The sequence below is a fragment of the Castor canadensis genome, chromosome 12 (assembly GCF_047511655.1).
Source record: "Castor canadensis chromosome 12, mCasCan1.hap1v2, whole genome shotgun sequence".
Classification (NCBI taxonomy): Eukaryota; Metazoa; Chordata; class Mammalia; order Rodentia; family Castoridae; genus Castor; species Castor canadensis.
In genome coordinates, this window is record NC_133397.1 from 62,717,694 (window position 1) to 62,737,535 (window position 19,842).

Genomic DNA, 19,842 nt, shown 5'->3' on the forward strand with positions numbered 1-19,842 from the left:
CAGCACCAATGAGAAAGAATCAAACCAAACTTTATCTTATAAAGGTATGAGAGATACTAAAGGGACCAAACAGAGCAGTGTGTAAGATGTGCTCACTGGAATCCCTGACTCTTCAGTGAGATATTAGATACAAAGCCTTATAAGATTACACATTCCTTTAAATTTTAGGTTCTGTTTGTTTTCCAACTTATCTTCCCACCAAAATCAGGATTAGAGGTAAATGTCTTGTAGTAATTAAAATCAAGTAAGTTTTATTTACTAATTATAAAAATAGGAGACAATTCAAAGTCAGTATCACTAAACAGCCAATGTACTACTGGCTGAATACTACTAAAAAGAATAGCTATGGCTTTATATAATAGTAGTTTATTGAAATAAATATTGAATAGTAGTTTATTGAAAGCTCAACACACAAAGGTATCTGTGAAGAAATACAAAACCTCTAAAGGATTTAAGTGATTAACTAAACTCAAAACCCCAATACCATACTAATAAAGAGTTAATTTGTTGTTCAATGTACCCTAAGTAGCTCAAACAATAGCAGCAGGAAACATAAATTAATTTCATGGTAAACAGTGATATCATTAGCAAATCTGTTATTTCTGCCCATCAGAGAAAAAAATGTAGGAAAATTATTCCTTGGATATTGGATCTACCTATGTAATTAATTTGAAGAAAACTTTGCTTGTATCCTGAATGCTCTGATGCCTGCTGGTAACCTTGAGTATACCAAAACCTTTCCTATTTTGTTCCAGAGAAAGCCATAGGGAGTGAGTTGACTGAGAGGGTCATTATTACTAGCTGAGAAGATTTCTATAAGGTGTCAAATAAGAAAATTAAGTTAAGGTTAGAAATAGTTAACTAACTTACAGTATCCTTCCCATGACTCTACATAGTTTCTACTTCATAGGGATATCACCACAATTTATCTCTCCTACGGGCAAATGTTCTGGTCAAAATGACTAAAAATGTATATACTAACAATAATAACAATAAAATACTAAAGGAGAATCCCACAGGGTGAAAGGCATTTAAATGATATCTCCATAAAACACAGCCTAGTGTTCCTCATACACAGCTTTAAGGTAGGATTCACTAGTGGTAAGGCACACAGACTTTGGAGGAACTCATATCCCAGATCTACTACTTCTAGATGAGTAATTTTTAACATGTTAAAATTTCTCTGTTTCACTCTTCTCATAAGGAAAATGAGATGATAATGGATTTTTTTGCAAACTTTTTACAAGGCATAGATGGGAATATGTACACACAGAAACAGAGAGACACAGAGAGCAAGAAGAAACTTCATATAGTACCTGGAATCTGGTACATACTCAAAAGGTAGTAGCTAATACAAGGAAAACACTGATCAATTTTCTGACCTTTGACAAGACCACATTAGAATTCAGTTTCTACATTTCTTAATGTAGAAAATATTAACTGCTAACAGAGGCTGCTAAAAAATAAAGGACATAATGAAATTAAAAGATGTTTGACTGCTGAATACTACAAAGTGAATGGAAAGCATTTTTTATAATTAAAAATCTATGATTTGAAAAATAATAATGTTTTATATTTGGGGAAACAGGAGCAAATATGAAAAGAGAAAGATCCATTAGAATTTTAACCTGAACAAACTTGTGGTCCTTATCTCAGAATAATAACTTATGAGTTCTCATTTTAATAATTAAATTACTTTTAAGGATACATATGAAATATAGATACAAAGCAAACAGAGTTTTCAGTCCCCTGGCAAGAAATCACTGACTTTATTATTCAAAAAAAATAAAATTAGCAAAAAATTACTGCATACCATTTCATGCAAAGTGCTGCACAGAAGTAGGGATAGATAACAATGTCTTTATCCATAAGGGTCACAGTTCATAGGTGGTAGGTAATCATCAGGTAGAATGGTTTAATGGAAAAGCCCGAAAGTCAAATCTATTTAAATCCTGACCCTATTTGCCTTATCCCTTGCAAAGCACATATCCTCCCCAAGTTCCTGTTCCTATCAGTAAAACAAAATACCACTTATCTAGTTGGAGTATTTTGTGTCTTCATTCATTGGGATGACATATAACACATGTAAAACACCTGGAACATAGTAGATGCTTCTTAATTACAGTCCTTCCTTTTCCTGAATAAAAGACATGAATGACACATCCACCCAAGATAGAAATAGGCTAAAGTCATATAAGAAGAATAAAAAAAAGAAAAAGATGCCACATCTGGTTAGAACTTGAAAAGGCTTCATAGAAGGTATGTTATTTGAAATGAGCGGTGAAGGATGAGTAAGATTTGAATACATATGGCTATAAGACAGAAGAAGTTAAGTTGAACCAATAGAAAGAACCATGATGAAAAGAACCATGGTAGCAAAAACAGTTGAGTGTGTTTGATAAAGTGCATTACTTCAGTTTAGGAGGTGTATCTTTGGTAATGTGCTTTGTATACGCAGATGAAATAGAACAATGAAACCTTTTGCAATCGTTTTAGGTAGAGCAGAAGAGGGATGAGAGGAAGAGACAGTGGGGGTGAACCTAACCAATATACAATGTAAAGCTATTCAGAAATGTCACAATGAATCTCCTTTGTACAATTAATATATGCTAATAAAAATGAAGAAAAGAAAGAGAGCAATGTAGACAAAAAGGTGGTTTGAGGTTCCATTCTGGAAAGTCTTGCTAGTCACAGAAAAGATTTTGTACTTAATGAGAGGCACTGACAATTTCTCAGTAGCAGAATCATTGATCGTCTTAGGATGGCAGCAGTTCATAAAATTAAACGGAGCTGTAAGAAAAAAATGTCAATTTCAGAAGGGTTTCAGATGGGAAGAATTTCAGAAACTTGTATACGGAAAATAACTATCCCTTAAAGATGACCTCTACCCAGTAAGTAAAGCCAAGGATAGGTATCACTGTATTATTAGACAAAGAAACTAAGGGAATTTCCATACACACAGACCAAGGTGGGTTATGAGAGCTCTTGCCCCAGGTCATATAACAGCAGCCACAGAAATCAAATTCAAGATTCTCTCCTCTAGGTCTATTACTTGAGACAATATTTCCACTCTCAAGCATTTCTAAAAGATAATTATCAGGATAACAAAGATAAATCCCAAAACTATGCTGTTATGCTGAGCATGTAAAATGGGTAAGCACGCATACAACTGTAAATTATATAATTGGAGCTTGAGATAAATGCTTGTGGACTTACCTCATCTGTTAACTTAAGGGACGCAGCAACATTTTAAAACTCTAACTGTGGAAAACCTTAGGAAAGTCATATCCAAGTGTCTCATGAAAACAGGTAGACCACCTTGGTCACCAAATGTCAAGGGAAAAATAGTTGTAAAATGCAGTAGTTTTCCCCCTTGAATAATCACTGTCTAATAAAGAGCATATTCTAGAATAGCCTCCCTCACCTAAACACTCTCCTCTCTCCTCTCTTTTCTTTCTCTCTCTCTCTCCCTCCCTCCCTCTCCCCTCCCTCTCTCTCTCTCTCTCTCTCTCACACACACACACATACATACACACACACACCTGAAATGCTGACCTGTCCCACTGGCCATGCTGCTGTTGAGATGTGGTGAAAAAAAAAAAAAGAAAAAAATCCGTTAGAATTAGGCGAAATAGGGAATTTGAAAGGAAAAATAACAAGATAGACTTTGCCTTGGATTTTCAGTTTTCTTCATATGCATATTTCCTATCATTTAATCTCTCTTGACAGAGAGCCACTCTCGCCTGAGAATTTCAAGTATGAAGATAAAATATTCATAATAAGTAAAAGACAAATAATCTGGGTTCATTCCCACCTATCCCCCCAAAAAAAGGAAAGAAAAGCTATCATTCTTTCTCTAGTAAAGCTCTGTTTTATCACTAGCATGGGTTTCCATAAAGAAAGGATCTAGCATTCTAGGGGATATGAACATAAATATTGGGCAATGAAATCTACTTGTGGAAAGGATAGTTTTAGAAGTTGTATTTATTTGATTCTATTGTTTGTCAACCCAACTAATTTTTGAAAGTGTGGTATTAAGAATAAGAGATCTCAGGCCTGGCAAAGTGGGTCAAGTGGTAGAGCACATACCTAGCGAGATTGAGGCCCTGAGCTCAGGCCCCAGTACCAGCATAAATAAACAAACAATTAATAAAATTCCTATTACAAAAAAGAATAAGAAATCTCTACTTTAGAGAAGATAAAAGCATGCCACTTACAGAAGCAATATTGAGGATTCAGGGCTTTTGGTACCCTTGATTCTGACTGCAGGTAGTAAAGTGGTTCTATAGCCTGAATGGTAGGATCAGCTTAATGCACATTGAGAAGTTATACAATATTTAGGTAACAATGACAGAATAAAGAAAAGAAGGACAAAAACTTAAGAATGGTCACAACTCACGATGGAAAAAGCACTGTGCTTTGAATTAAATAAGCAGCAGTTTGAGTTACATTACTACTTCTAAACAACCTAAAGGTTACAGTAAGGAGAATAAAGTGACATGATCCTTATTGTATACATAGGAGTCACTGTATTAGCTGGCTCATATAAACAGTAAAACATAGAGTGCCATTATGGTTTTCAGTTTTTAAGCACAGAAAAACAAACCAAAAAAGGAGGAGGAGAGGAGGGGTAGAGAGAGAAGACTGTGATGAAACCCATCCAGGGAAACAACCATTCAGAATAGTCTAGACATTCTAGACTATTCTATTTTTTTTTCATCTTATCATACTACAAGATTTTACTTATTAAAATCACTGTACATAGCCAAGGGAAATATTATAACCAAAATACCATCAATCATTTTCTCTCCAAAAAATGAGACACATTTGAAAAATATTTCTTCAATGAAATTTATTTCTCATAGTACTAAAGACTAGGAAGTCAAAGATCAAAGTACCAACAGATTCAGTGTCTGGTGAGGGCCAACCTCCTATTTCATAAAATGTCACCTTCTTGCTGCATCCTCACATGGCAGAAAAATAAGATAGCTTTCTATAGATTCTTTTATAAGGACACTGATCTTATTCATGAGGACCCCACCGTAATTATACATGGCCTCCTAGGGCCTCACTTCCTCTTGTTATCATATTGGAAATTAGATTCAACGTATGAATTTGGGGCATACACAAACATTCAGACCATAGAAAGAGCTGAAGATTCTTCAGGGAGTGGTAAAAAGACATTAACAACTTACAAGAACATTTTTTCCCCTGTTGCTAACTACTGGTCTGGGAACTGCTAAAACTCCTTTCTTAGAACATTTACCGAATTCTAAAACAAAAGAAGGCAAGAGAATAAATACATTTTCTCAGAAAAGCAGAAATTTCTACAGTCCTTTTCAGTGCCAGAGATAATTAATGACATGCCAATATCCTATAAAAGCCTTGCAAAACCATATCTAGCAACAGGGACAAGCAGAGGTACACTATAACTACAACTCAAGCTTGACCCAGATCAGTCCAGAATTGGACTAAAGTGATCAGCCTCAAACTGCAACCAACTTCCCCTTGCTTGGTAAAAGAATGGATGAACCTTTTCTGGTGGAAGATAAATATCACCAGGAATCTCTATATATTTTAAACATACTGTCTAACAACAAACAAAAAATACTAGCAAGAGACAGAAACACATGACTGGAAACCAAAGAAGAAAAAGAAAATCTGAAACACACTAGCAATATGCAAACAATACATAGGAGTTAATAAATGATGACTTTAAATGATATTCTATGACTTTAAAAGATATTCTAGAGCTAAAATTTACATACCTTGAAATACTAACTCTTAAGTTTCTTTTATATTTCTACCAAGGCAGCCATTATGTATTTGTACTAATTACCTTGAAGTTAATAAAAAGACATGATAGTAAGGTCTACTATCATTATTAACAAAATGCAAAAGTAAATTTAAAAATGATACAAGACACCACTAAATATCAGTAAGGGTTGATAAATATCGCAAGCACTTTTATACGCCAAATTGCTCTCTGGCTAGTGAAATAAGAAACTAACATCTTTCAGCAGGCTAGAGCTCAAGGGATCTTTTTTCTATATTAAAGAGCAAAATAAGAGCAGCTGTCACTTACAGGAAGGTGTGTGAAAACAGCAAAGGTGCTACGCAGAAAGGCAATGAGGTCTACTAGATAATCACTTGCTTTGTTGTCTAAATCTCCTGTCATCCAGTCGTAGTCTGCCAGCTGCAGAAACTGGTCAATCTTCTGATTTAAGTTTGTATAAATCTCTTCTTCAGCAGCATGCCTAGCATCCTGTGAAATAATTGAAATTTGAAATATCACTCAGATTTTCAGTAGGAAAAAGGGAGAAATTTATACAACTTGGAGCCATTTGGATCCAATTAGTGACACTGTTGGGAATATCAAATCATATCACAGCTTCCATTAATTCTTCTTTTTCCAAAAGCACAGTGTACTCATTTCAAGCTTTGTTTTTTGCTTATTTGTTTGCTTGCTTTTTTAAAAATTTATTTTTATTATTATTGTATGGGGGTACGTTGTGACATTTATAAAAGTTCTTACATTATATTAGTTGAATTCACCTCCTCTGTCACTCTCCCTTATCCTTCCCTTCCCCCCATTCCTGGAATAGTTTCAACAGGTCTCATTGCTTTTTGCTCCACAAGAAAAGCTATTATTTTGATTAATTGCTCTCAGCAATCTGTATCCTTTTTATTTTCTTATCTCTGTTCAAAACTAAACTGACTCTCAGGATCCCATTTCTTTTCAATTCCTACGCAGCTCCAAATGCCTCATTTCTGCAATCCCCAGCTCTCTACATCCTTTAGTTGGTTCACATTGCTTTTAAGTATTTAAGTTTCAACTTAATTTCATGTATTCTCACTAGATACTGTCATAGCTCTCTGCTTTATCATCAAGATTTCCTAAAATGTGTTCTATATAACACTAATCATAAAAGATGCTAAGACAACAGTAAAGAATGCCAAGATCACATAAGTTTGAGATACCCTTTACAAGAGGTCATGATATACACCAGCATATTAAAGGCTCTAAAAAGTGTTATTGGACTTACTTTCCCAGGAAAAACATTCCAGGACACTATGACAATCAGTATTCTAACACTGAAAATTCATCAACATAGATGAGTTTATGGTCACCCATGAACAACATCCAACCACATTCAATACTACTTTTTTAATCTGATCTTACTTGATTTATATTAAACATTTTCTACTTAAAACTCTGCCTTCCCAAGACCTTCATGACTTTGTTTAGTCATGATTATGCCTCTCATCTCAAATCTTCTCACATTCTCTGGATGATCTAATTATTTACTATGCTTTCCAATATCTCTATTGTCAGCACAGGTCTACTCTAAATGCATTCTACATCAAGGAACAGCTATCTGATTGTTTTGTGGTACATTTGACCCCTAGAAACTCACTAGTTAACAGTAACTAGTTAACATACTGAGAGCCTATCTTAAAAAAAAATTAAAGATGCTTATAAGCAATGTGAAGGAACTACAGGATGTAGAAAAATTCTGCATAATTTTGCAATGTATTTACATACTATAATAGTCAGTGACTGTTTACTTATAAACAATTTTTAATTTATTGTCAATTGACAAAAATCACATATATTTATCATGTACAACATATTTTGAAATGCATATATACTGTGCAATGGTTGAATGGAGCCACTGACATATTGAGCTAATTAGCATATATAAATCAAGCAAATTATAACATGAATTCCATCATGTGTATGACTTTGTGGCGAGAACACTTAAAATCTATTCTCCCAGAAGTTTTCAAAAATACAATACACTGTTATTAATTGTAGTCACTAGATTGTACAAATCCTCTTAAAATAGTTCTTCCTAAGATTTTGTATCCTTTCACCAGAACACCCCAACCCTTCACACAACTCTCAGTAACCATGCATCTTCTCTCCACTTCTATGGGTTCAATGTTTTTAGATTCCACATACAACTGAGATGAAGAGGTATTTGTCTTCCTGTGTCTGCTTTATTTCATGTAACATAATGTTCTCTAGGTTCATCCAGGTTGTCAAGAATGACAAGAATTGCTTCTTTCTTAAGGCTGAATCATATTCCTCTTGTGAATAAATACCACATTTTCTTTTTTGACATATTTTAGTATTTATTTTATTGGTATAAAAATTCTAGTTTTATAATTAATCAATAAGGAATAGTTTTCCAGACAGCTATGGCATGTACAAGTAACTTTTAGTTCCTTTTTTCCTCCTCTTTAATGCTGATGCTCTCAATCTTTGTTTAAGACAAGGTCTTGCTATATATATAGCCCAGGTTGGCCTTGTAGTCAGTATCCTGCCTCTGGTTCCCAAGTGCTAGGATCACAGGCCTAGGCCTCCACATCTGGCTGTGCTCTCAATCTTTAATGACACTGACACATTTCATACCACTTTTTCTCAAAACTCCATGGGTTTAGGGTATAACACATCCACATATTGAAATGGGAAGAAGAATTCAATATTCAAATATTATTATATATACAAATTAATTTGTCTAGATGACCATTAGACATGTGAATCTATTTTCAGAAGAATCGTTAGTGCCACTAATGATAAGATACTAGTATTACTTATTATTTTCAGTAATTTTTTGTTTTAGGCATATAGCTAACTTTTGTATTAACAAATGATTAACATGTCTTACAGTATGTTTATATTATACTGCATTTTCTTTATCCATTTACACACTGGTGGACACATAAGTTGATCCTATATCTTGGCTATAGTAAAAAGTGCTGCAACGAATATAGGAATGCAGATGTATCTTCAATACTCATTTCACTTTGTCTTGGTATATATACAGTAGTGAGATTACTGGTTCATATGGTAGTCCTACTTTTTTGAGGAACCTCCATACTGTTTTCCATAACATTTATGGAAATGTTTGGAATTTTCACAGTGTACAAGGGTGTGGGTTTATTTCTGTGCTTTCCTGTTCTGTTCCATTAATCTATATGTCTGTTTTTATGGCAAAAGCATGCTGCTTTGATTACTATAGCTTTGTTGTGATTATGAAATCAAATAACAGTGAGATACCTCTAGCTTTGTTCTTTTTGCTCAAGATTATTTTGACTATTCAGGTCTTTTGTGGTTACATACAAATTTTAGGATTATTTACTTTATTTCAGTGAAAACGATGATTGGAATTTTGAGAAGGACTGTACTGAATCTATAAATCACTTAGAGTAGTGTGGACTTTTCTTTTTGAGATGGAGTATCACTGTGTTGACAGGCTAGATTCAAACTCCTGAGCTTAAGTGATCCTCCTGCCTCTGGGTTTCCACTGGAAACTTTCTGCCTTTCCATAGAAGCTTTAAGTAGACACAAAATAATCTGCTGATATCTTGAATGATATTGCATTAAATTTGTATATCAATTTGGGAAAAACTGAGACTTAATAACATTATCCTATTCGTAAACATGAAAAATATGTCCATTTAAAAATGATCTTTCTTCTTTGAGTTCCTTCATCAGAGTTTTGTGGTTTTCCTCACATAAATCCTGCATGTACTTTGTTACCTAAGCATAGGTAACATACATAAGCATTTTACTTTTATTTTTAGGTGCTAATACAAGTAGTATGTTTTAATTCAAATTTCAGTGGTTCATTGCCAGTATAAAGAAAAGCAAATGACTTTTGTATAAACCTTGCATCCTTAACCCTTAGTATAATAAGTTCTTGTAGTTAGTCTGTTATCTCTTTGGGATTTTCATAGCTACTTGTGTAATTTGGAAAAAACTTCCATATTTTCCTTCCCACTCCATGTATCTTGTATTTACCTTTCTTGTCTTAATGGATGTTGAAAAGGAGTAGTATAAAAGGGTGGCTTTGCCTTCTTGTACCTGTTCTTAACAGAAAACCATCTAGTTTCTTATCAATGAATATGCTAGCTTCAGGGGATTATATAGATATTTGTTATCAAGTACAGGAAATTCCTCCCTCTATTTTAGTTCACCGAGTATTTATCACGAATGGGTGTTTCTCTACAGCTGTTGATATGAATGCCTAATTTTCTTCTTTTAGTCTGTTGATATGATGGATTATATTAATTGATTTTTGAACATTAAGCCAAGTTTGTAGAACTATAATAAATACCACTTGGTATTCTTTTTATACTTTGTTGAACTTGATTTGGTATTTCTTGAATTTTTTTGCATTAATGATCATAAGTTAACATTGGTCCACAGTTTTTCTTTCTTATAATGTTTGACTTTGATATTAAGGTAATGTTAGTCTCATAAAATGAGATGACAAGTATTTTCTCATGCTCACTTGAAGAAATAATATTCTAAAAGTATATTCAAACTTCTCAAAGTGACGTACAAACGCAATGAAATCTCCATAAAAATTTCCTGTTCTATCTTTTCATATAAATAGAAAAAAAATGATAAAACTTGTATCAACAGAAAAAAAACCCCAAACAGACAAAGCAAACATGAACAAAAAGAATAAAGATGAAATCACCACACCTCCTGATTTTAGACTATACTACAACGCTATGGTAATCAAGAGTTTGGTACTGGCATAAAGCAGACACAGAGGCCATTAGCCCACAAATAAAACCATGTATCTATTAAACTAATTTTTTTATTACTGTTATGCATTTGCAAAGGTTCTTACAATGTATCAAATATGTCATACTTGAATTCACCCCCACACTGCTCCCTTTCGTGACAAGAGCACCAACATTATGTAATGGGGAAAGGAAAGGATCTTGCTTTCCCCATAAATGATGTTTGAAAAACTGGATATCTACATGCAAAAGAATGAAAGTTTTATATTGCACCACACACAAAAGTTAACTTGAAAAGAATTAAAGTCTTACATGTAAGATCATAAAAGCTTTGAAGAAACCAGGTGGGGAAAGCTCCTTGGCATTGGTGTTGGAAATGAGGTTTTGTATACTCAAAAATACAAGCAACAGAAGTGAACATAAGCCAGTGAGACTAAATCAAACTAAGAGGCTTCCGTGCAGTAAAGGAAACAATGAAAAGGGAACGTATATAGGCAAACTGTATATCCAAGTAATATAAAAAAGGAAACTCATAGAAATCAATGGCAAGAAAAACTAAGATATTAAATTCCACTCCTTTTGTTCTTTAAAAAGAAGTATTTTCTTAGCTATTATTTTTTTCTGGAAAAGACTAGAGAATTAGTTTAATATCTTTCGTAAGTGTACGGCAGAACTCACTAGTAAGTCTACCAGATCCTGATTTTTTGAAATTTGTAAACTTATTAATTATTGATTCAATTTCTTTATGAAGTAGAAGGGAGTTGGGCTTTGGTGGCTCACGCCTATAATCCTAGCTACTCAGGTGAGACTAGAGATCAGAAGGTTCACAGTTCCAACCCGGCCCTAGGCAAACAGTTCCTGAGACCCTACCTTGAAAAAAACCAATCCCCCGGAAAACGAGCTGGAGAGTGGCAACAAGAAGAAAGGAAGAAGGAAAAGGGAAGGGGAGGGGGAGGAGGAAAGGAACAAAGAAAGAAGAAAGAAGATGAAGAGGAAGAAGGAGGAGGAGGAAGAGGAGGAAGAAGAGGAAGAGGAAGATATTTAAATTATCTATTTCTCCTTTTGGAAGACTGTATCTGATATATTTTGGATCCTGAAGGTTTCCAAAAGGCCCATGTGTTATGTCTTGGTCTCAGACTATGACACAATTACAAGATAAAATAATCTTTAGGAGGATGTTGGGGACCCTAACTACTTCTTTCTCTCTTTTTACTTTTGCTTCCCTGGTGCCATAAAGTGAGCAGCCTCCTCCACTACTTACGCCACCATGATCTACTGTGCCATCACAGACCCAAAGCAATGGGGCCAACTGGTCATGGATTAAAACCTCCAAAACTGTGAGCCAAAATAAACCTTACCTCTTTTTAAGTTGATTAACTTAGGCATTTTATTACTACAATGGAAATCTGACTAACACAGGAACTGATCTCATGTGGATTTTCAAGCTATGGGTAAAGAATTGGTTATAGCATTTCTTTATTATTCTTTTAACAACCATAGATGAAATCAGTAGTAATCATCTTTCATTTAGGACATTAGTATGAGCAATTTGTGTCTTATCCCTTTTCCCTTGGTTAACTGGCTGAAAAATTAATAATTTTATTGATATTTTCTAAGAATCAGCTTTTGATTTTGTTGATTTTCAATGTTAATTTTTAATTTTCATTTTCATTGATTCTGCTCTAATTTTTATTATGTCTTTTCTTTTCTTTACATTGGATTTAATTTGTTTTTCTTTTTGTAGTTACCTAAGGTGGAAGCTTAGATTATTGAATTTGGCTTCTCTTCTAACATAAGCTATTAATGCTACAAATTTCCTTCAAAACAATGCTTTACTGCATTCCACACATTTTTAATGACTAGCATTTTCATTTAAGCCAAAACAAAACTATTTTAAATTAACTTAAGAAATTTTCTTAACTCATTTTTTTCTTGAAATACGTTATTTAATCTCCAAATATGTAGGTATTTTCTAACTATCTGTATCAATTTCTGGTTTAATTCCATATGTTCTAAGAAAAAATTTATTATAATTTCTATTTCTTTAAAATTTGTAAAGGGTATTTTATTGTTTAGAACATGATCTGTCTTGGTCAATGTTCTGTATGAGTTTAAGAAAAATGTGTATTCTGCTATTATTGGAAGAAATATTCTATAAATGTCAATTAGATACAGTTGATTGATGGTGTCATTCAGTTCAACTATACCCTTACTAATTTCCTACCTCCTGGATTTGTCACTTACAAATAGAAGGTTATAGCAGGAATAGATGTTGACACATAAAATTCCCTTTTAGTATCTTTCAACATATTCATATTTTTTCTCATTTGAACTTTCAAAGTAGTATTTAATTTTAAATAATTTTCAAACACTAATCATCTTTGCACTTCTAACCTTACTTTAATTCCTCATTTTTTTGGCCTGTACACCATGATGATTTTTATTTGTGATTTTACATCAATATTTAACTTTAATTTTTATATCGGTTTATAAGGTTTCTCTTTACTTTGAATCATTTTTATAGTGATTTTTAAACAGAGAGATACTTTTCATCTTGCTCTATGGTCTCAATTAAATTATAGAGCAATTACCTGTTTCTTGAAGTCTTAAATGAATTCACTGGTACAATCATCTGACCCTTGCCCAGATTTAGTCTTGACAATATTTTTTATGTCATACATGGTTATCAGTAGATTTGGGTTTTCTATAGATTTGGGTTTTCTGTATCTTTCTGAATCACTTTGGGTCATATATTTTCCTACAGATTCTTCAAATTTATGAGCACAGAGTCACACAAAGTATTCTAGGTTTTAATTTCTTCATATTCTGAATATTGAGAATGGTGATTTTATTATTTCTACTATCTTTCTTGTCTTACTTTCTCTACAGAATTCTCCTCTTCGGGGCCTGACAAGTTTTGAAGCCTGTGGAGCTCAGTACTCACAACATTGCTCTATCATTATAGAATTCCCAGAAGAAAGCTGATCCCACAGCACTGAATATTACTATACACTGCTGAATTCTAAAATTTTATCTCCAGCTATAAATTTGCCCTGCCAATTTAACAACTCTGCAGATGAAAACCCAGTATCTCAAGCTTAATATACCAAAAATGAAAGACTTAATTCTACCTCTATTCCACAGAAACTACTACTCTCTTAATAATAGTTGTTCCCCATCTCAGTAAGTAATACCACTATTTAACCAATTTGCTCAGTTCAAAAATCTGAGAATTATTTTTGACTTCTCTTTTAAAATCTCCTACCTAACTCAGCAGTAAGAACTGCCATCTCTGCTTTCAAAAACATTTCTTACTACTTCTGTCACTCTAGTCCACATGACCACTATCTCTTACCTGAACTACAGCAATGTCATCAGAATTGAATTCTCTTCTTGAGTGATTTAAAGTATATTTATTTGCAACATGACACCCATATTACCCATTAAAAGATAAATAAAATCACCACCCTTCTGAACTTTTAATGTCTTCGTATCTAAATTCAGAAAACATCTGACTCCTTACTACTTCATTTCTTAACATTTCCATCTTTGATATAGGAATTACTCACAGACTGACCCTATTGCTATTCCCTGAACAAACCTGTACTTACCATTACACTGTTCTCTTTGGCTGGAATGCACCAAAAATCCAAATAATTCAATTTTTCATATCATTTGGGTCATTTCCCCCCTACTTCATACTACTACCTGATATTATGTTTCATTTGATTGTTTATCATCTACCAATTCATTAAAATATAAGCTTAATAAACGAAGGAGACTGATTTATTTTGTTTCCATCTGTAAGGGAAAGTGTTCTGGAAACAGTAGCTTAGGAAAATACACAATATGTAACTGTTATAATTGCCATGTTTATATAGAGTTCTAGGTTAGCTAGCCTAAAACAGCCCTGGTAAAAATAAACTTTCAGTGTGTTTTTAGCAATCAGTGTTTCCAATAAGCACTGGCAACATGACTTTTAGTGATCTCCAGAACTTCTCCTTTAATAATATTTAACTGCTCAACCACTATGGCTTCCTGCCTGCCCTCATTTTCCCTTGGCATTTCAAATGCTGGAGGAACAGCAAAATACACAACATCTTTTCAGAGGATTTCAAAATATAATTTGAAAGGCCATTGAAATAAAAAGAAATTAAGACAAGTTGGGGAAAGACTATCAGTAGATACATTTTCCCTATATGATAAATGTATAAATGAACCTCATGCTCTAATTCCAGTAATCCCTATTTACTAATTAACACTACACTATAGATCCTCCCACATTCTCTTGCAAGAGAAATTTTAGCTCTCACAGCAGAGCAAATAGAAACATTTTTTGAAAAAGCTATTGCCCATACTCTATAGTAAAGCTAATATTTAAGAGTGATTATGATTCTTATTAAAACACTTGAGGTCCTTCTGAAGCTTCCAAAGTTCCTGTCATATTTTCATTATAAATAATAAATATTAAATTGGGTCTCTTTATTAAATAATTCTTTCCTTCATTAAAATAGCATTAATATTAATATATAGGAGGCTCTTTATATCTGCAGGTTCCACAGCTATAGATTCAACGAACCAAGTTTTTTAAATACTTAGGAAAAAGAGTGTGTAGGTATTGAACATGTGCAGACATTTTCTGTTTATCATTATTCCCTAAACAATACAGGTTAACAAAAGCAAGAGCATTATATTGCATAAAGTGTTATAAGTAATGCAGAGGCCATTTAAACTGTCCTGGAGGATATGTGTAGGTTAGATCCAAACACTACAACTATCTTATACAAGGAACTTGTACATCTACAAATTTTGGTGTCCATGGGGGTTTGTGGAGCAAATTCCCCATGGACACCAAGGGATGGCTGTAATTAGATACTATTGAACAATTTAAAGGGAATGACATGCACACAATGTAATGTGTAATTAATTTTGTTTTGGGTAATTTTATTGGTAATTTGAAGCAATCCATGTGAATAATCCTAATATACATGTAAGTCAGTCTGGCAGCTAAACAAATCACAGAGGTACATAAAGAATATTTTGTAGTTTAACACTGCACTATTTTCTTACAACACAAAATAGTCCTTCCACCAATTTTTCTCTCTCATATAATGGAATAGCAGTATGAATCAAATTTGGTTTCTTCCCTTGTGCCTACTCTCAAGGGATGACATCAACAAATAGAGAAAGGGCAAAAGGGTAGAAAAAAGTAGACATTAGAGGATATAAATCATAGTTTCAACTCTAACCGTATATCTAATTAACATCAATTTTTGGATTTCATTAGAGGAACACAGTATGTTTCAAAACAAGAGCAATCAAATAACAACCAAAACTCAAACAATGTAGATTAATCTTTATACTAGACTTCACCATTTTAAAGTTTAATATGCTGCCCTAACACTTATTTTACTTAATATCTGTTTAAGATTCACATGCCAATATGGAGGAGTTCATAAAGGCTCTTCTCAATTAAGGCATTTCCTTTCCAGAACCTCAAATTACCATTAATCTAAACTTTCTTTTGACCTAGAAAAGTGGCATTTTTCTCATTTCATCTGGAGCAAAACTATTTTGATCCAGTTTTAATACAGAATCAAAACTATTCCTTGGCCTCACAAAATGATTATAAAATTTCTAACGATAGTAGCAAGAGATTCCTCAATGAAAGTTAAGATTTGAAAAGTTAGACATGGGGCCTGGAGAGTGGCTCAAGTGGTAGAGCACCTGCCTAGCAGGCATGAAACCTTGAGTTCAAATCCCAGTCCCACCAAAAAGTTACAGGTGGGCTATGGTAGAGTGGCTCAAGTGGTAAAGTGCCCTGAGTTCAAACCCCAATACATCCAAAAAAAGATTAAAAAATTAGACACAGGAGGGAGATACTAAGTAAGAAATTTCAGTGATGCCAGCCATAACCATGATTATCTCTAATACATTATAGAAATCATTTTATTTTATATTTCGCAGTACTGGGGTTTGAATTTACACCTTTCTGTTTAAATTACTTGAGTCTTTGCATTTTAGGTGGGTTTTTTTGTTTATTTATTTCTTTGTTTTGATGGAGTCTAGCATTTTTCCCAGGTCTGGCCATAGAATGTGATCCTTTTACCAATGTGTGCTGGCATAGCTGGAATCACAGGCACACACCCCTAACCTTTTGCCTGTACTCAAACTTCAATCCTCCTGATCTCTACTCTCAAGTAGCTGGACTACAGTTAGAACTCTTGACTGCAATGGCAGACAATTAAGAAAATAGTTATTTTCACGTACAAAATATAAGGCAGGGTATAGAGGATGCAGTTGTAGCTTTAACACCAAAAACTAGTTCCTATATTTGTTTTTCAAGGAAAATAGAGAAGAAAACAACAGTTTTACTGAGTACTTATTGTTAAGAGCATATTATAAACCATCCTGCAGAAACAAATCCATGTTAGTAGAATGCCCCAAATTATGCACAGCAGACATTTCCACAATATTGTAGGCCCTCTCACCTTAAAAGTTGTAGTACCATAGAGCTTTGTGGTGTGGACTGTTTCTGGAAGCACATTAGTGATATTGGTGATGAATTCTTCCAAATATTTACAGGATTTCTCCAAGTGGGTTGTATTGATAATAATCTGGACAAGCTGGAAAACAACAAACACGTGTAACAGTTATTTAGTTATCCACTCAGGACAAATGGTTCAAAATGAACCTGCTACAACAAGAAAAACAAAAGGCATGACAGCAGAGGCCACCCATTCTAAACCAAGGGTATGTTAAGATACAGGCTTATACGTTACTTCCTCTAAGAAGATTATCCTGACCTCCCAAAGCATTTCATATATCTCTATATTATACCAACATTTATCACTCTGTTTCTTTAAAACACTTCATTTATTAAAATTTTTTTTTTATTATTCATATGTGCATACAATGCTTGGGTCATTGTTCCACCCTGCCCACACCCCCTCCATTAACACCCACTCAGCCCCCTCCCCCTCATCCCCCACCCCCTCGATGCCCAGCAGAAACTATTTTGCCCTTATCTCTAATTTTGTTGAAGAGAGAGTATAAGCAGTAATAGGAAGGAACAAGGGTTTTTGCTAGTTGGGATAAGGATAGCTATACAGGGAGTTGACTCACATTACTTTCCTGTGCATGCGTGTTACCTTCTAGGATAATCCTTTTTTTTATTGTTTTATCATTCATATGTGCATACAATGCTTGGGTCATTACTCCCCCTGCCCCCACCCCCTCCATAACCACACACTCTGCCCCCTCCCTCTCCCCACCACCCCCTCGATACCCGGCAGAAACTATTTTGCCTTTATCTCTAATTTTGTTAAAGAGAGTATAACCAATAGGAAGGAACAAGGGTTTTTGCTAGTTGAGATAAGGATAGCTCTACAGGGAGTTGACTCACATTACTTTCCAGCGCATGTGTGTTACCATCTAGGTTAATTCTTTTTGATCTAACCTTTTCTCTAGTTCCTGGTCCCCTTTTCCTGTTGGCCTCAGTTGCTTTTAAGGTATCTGCTTTAGTTTCTCTGCGTTGAGGACAACAAATGCTAGCTAATGTTTTAGGTGTTTTACCTATCCTCACCCCTCCCTTGTGTGCTCTCGCTTTTATCATGTGCTCAAAGTCCAATCCTCTTGTTGTGTTTGCCCTTGATCTAATGTCCACATATGAGGGAGAACATACGATTTTTGGTCTTTTGGGCCAGGCTAACATCACTCAGAATGATGTTCTCCAATTCCATCCATTTACCAGCGAATGATAACATTTCGTTCTTCTTCATGGCTGCATAAAAATTCCATTGTGTATAGATACCACATTTTCTTTTTTTATTATTATTTTATTATTCATATGTGCATACAAGGCTTGGGTCATTTCTTCCCCCTGCCCCCAACCCCTCCCTTACCACCCACTCTGCCCCCTCCCTCTCCCCCCCACCCCCTCAATACCCAGCAGAAACTATTTTGCCCTTATTTCTAATTTTGTTGTAGAGAGAGTATAAGCAATAATAGGAAGGAACAAGGGTTTTTGCTGGTTGAGATAAGGATAGCTATACAGGGCATTGACTCACATTGATTTCCTGTGCGTGGGTGTTACCTTCTAGGTTAATTCTTCTTGATCTAACCTTTTCTCTAGTTCCTGGTCCCCTTCTCCTATTGGCCTCAGTTCCTTTTAAGGTATCTGCTTTACTTTCTCTGCATTGTGGGCAACAAATGCGATCTAGTTTTTTAGGTATCTTACCCATCTTCACCCCTCCCTTGTGTGCTCTCGCTTTTATCATGTGCTCAAAGTCCAATCCCCTTGTTGTGTTTGCCCTTGATCTAATGTCCACATATGAGGGAGAACATACGATTTTTGGTCTTTTGGGCCAGGCTAACCTCACTCAGAATGATGTTCTCCAATTCCATCCATTTACCAGCAAATGATAACATTTCCTTCTTCTTCATGGCTGCATAAAATTCCATTGTGTATAGATACCACATTTTCTTAATCCATTCGTCAGTGGTGGGGCATCTTGGCTGTTTCCATAACTTGGCTATTGTGAATAGTGCTGCAATACACATGCGTGTGCAGGTGCCTCTGGAGTAACCTGTGTCACAGTCTTTTGGGTATATCCCCAAGAGTGGTATTGCTGGATCAAATGGTAGATCGATGTTTAGCTTTTGAAATAGCCTCCAAACTTTTTTCCAGAGTGGTTGTACTAGTTTACATTCCCACCAGCAGTGTAAGAGGGTTCCTTTTTCCACGCATCCTCGCCAACACCTGGTGGTGGTGGTGTTGCTAATGATGACTATTCTAACAGGGGTGAGGAGGAATCTTAGTGTGGTTTTAATTTGCATTTCCTTTATTGCTAGAGATGGGGAGCATTTTTTCATGTATTTTTTGGCCATTTGAATTTCTTCTTTTGAGAAAGTTCTGTTTAGTTCACTTGCCCATTTCTTTATTGGTTCATTACTTTTGGGAGAATTTAGTTTTTTAAGTTCCCTATATATTCTAGTTACCAGTCCTTTGTCTGATGTGTAGCTGGCAAATATTTTCTCCCACTCTGTGGGTGTTCTCTTCAGTTTAGAGACCATTTCTTTTGATGAACAGAAGCTTTTTAGCTTTATGAGGACCCATTTATCTATGCTATCTCTTAGTTGCTGTGCTGCTGGGTTTCGTTGAGAAAGTTCTTACCTATACCTACTAACTCCAGAGTATTTCCTACTCTTTCCTGTATCAACTTAAGAGTTTGTGGTCTGATATTAAGATCCTTGACCATTTTGAGTTAATATTGGTATAGGGTGATATACATGGAT

General features: G+C 34.6%; 1 protein-coding gene across 5 annotated transcripts in view; it reads right to left on the reverse strand.

The window, feature by feature from the left end:
* Positions 1 to 19,842, reverse strand: part of Exoc6b (exocyst complex component 6B) — a 556,197-nt gene that overhangs the window by 239,748 nt on the left and 296,607 nt on the right. For all 5 annotated transcript variants that reach the window (XM_074049965.1, XM_074049961.1, XM_074049962.1 and 2 more), the window contains 2 exons: positions 17,037 to 17,171; positions 6,086 to 6,265 (listed from right to left, as the gene is read on the reverse strand). In XM_074049965.1, the coding sequence (XP_073906066.1) occupies positions 6,086 to 6,265; positions 17,037 to 17,171 (315 nt within the window). The remainder of the gene's footprint in view (positions 1 to 6,085; positions 6,266 to 17,036; positions 17,172 to 19,842) is intronic.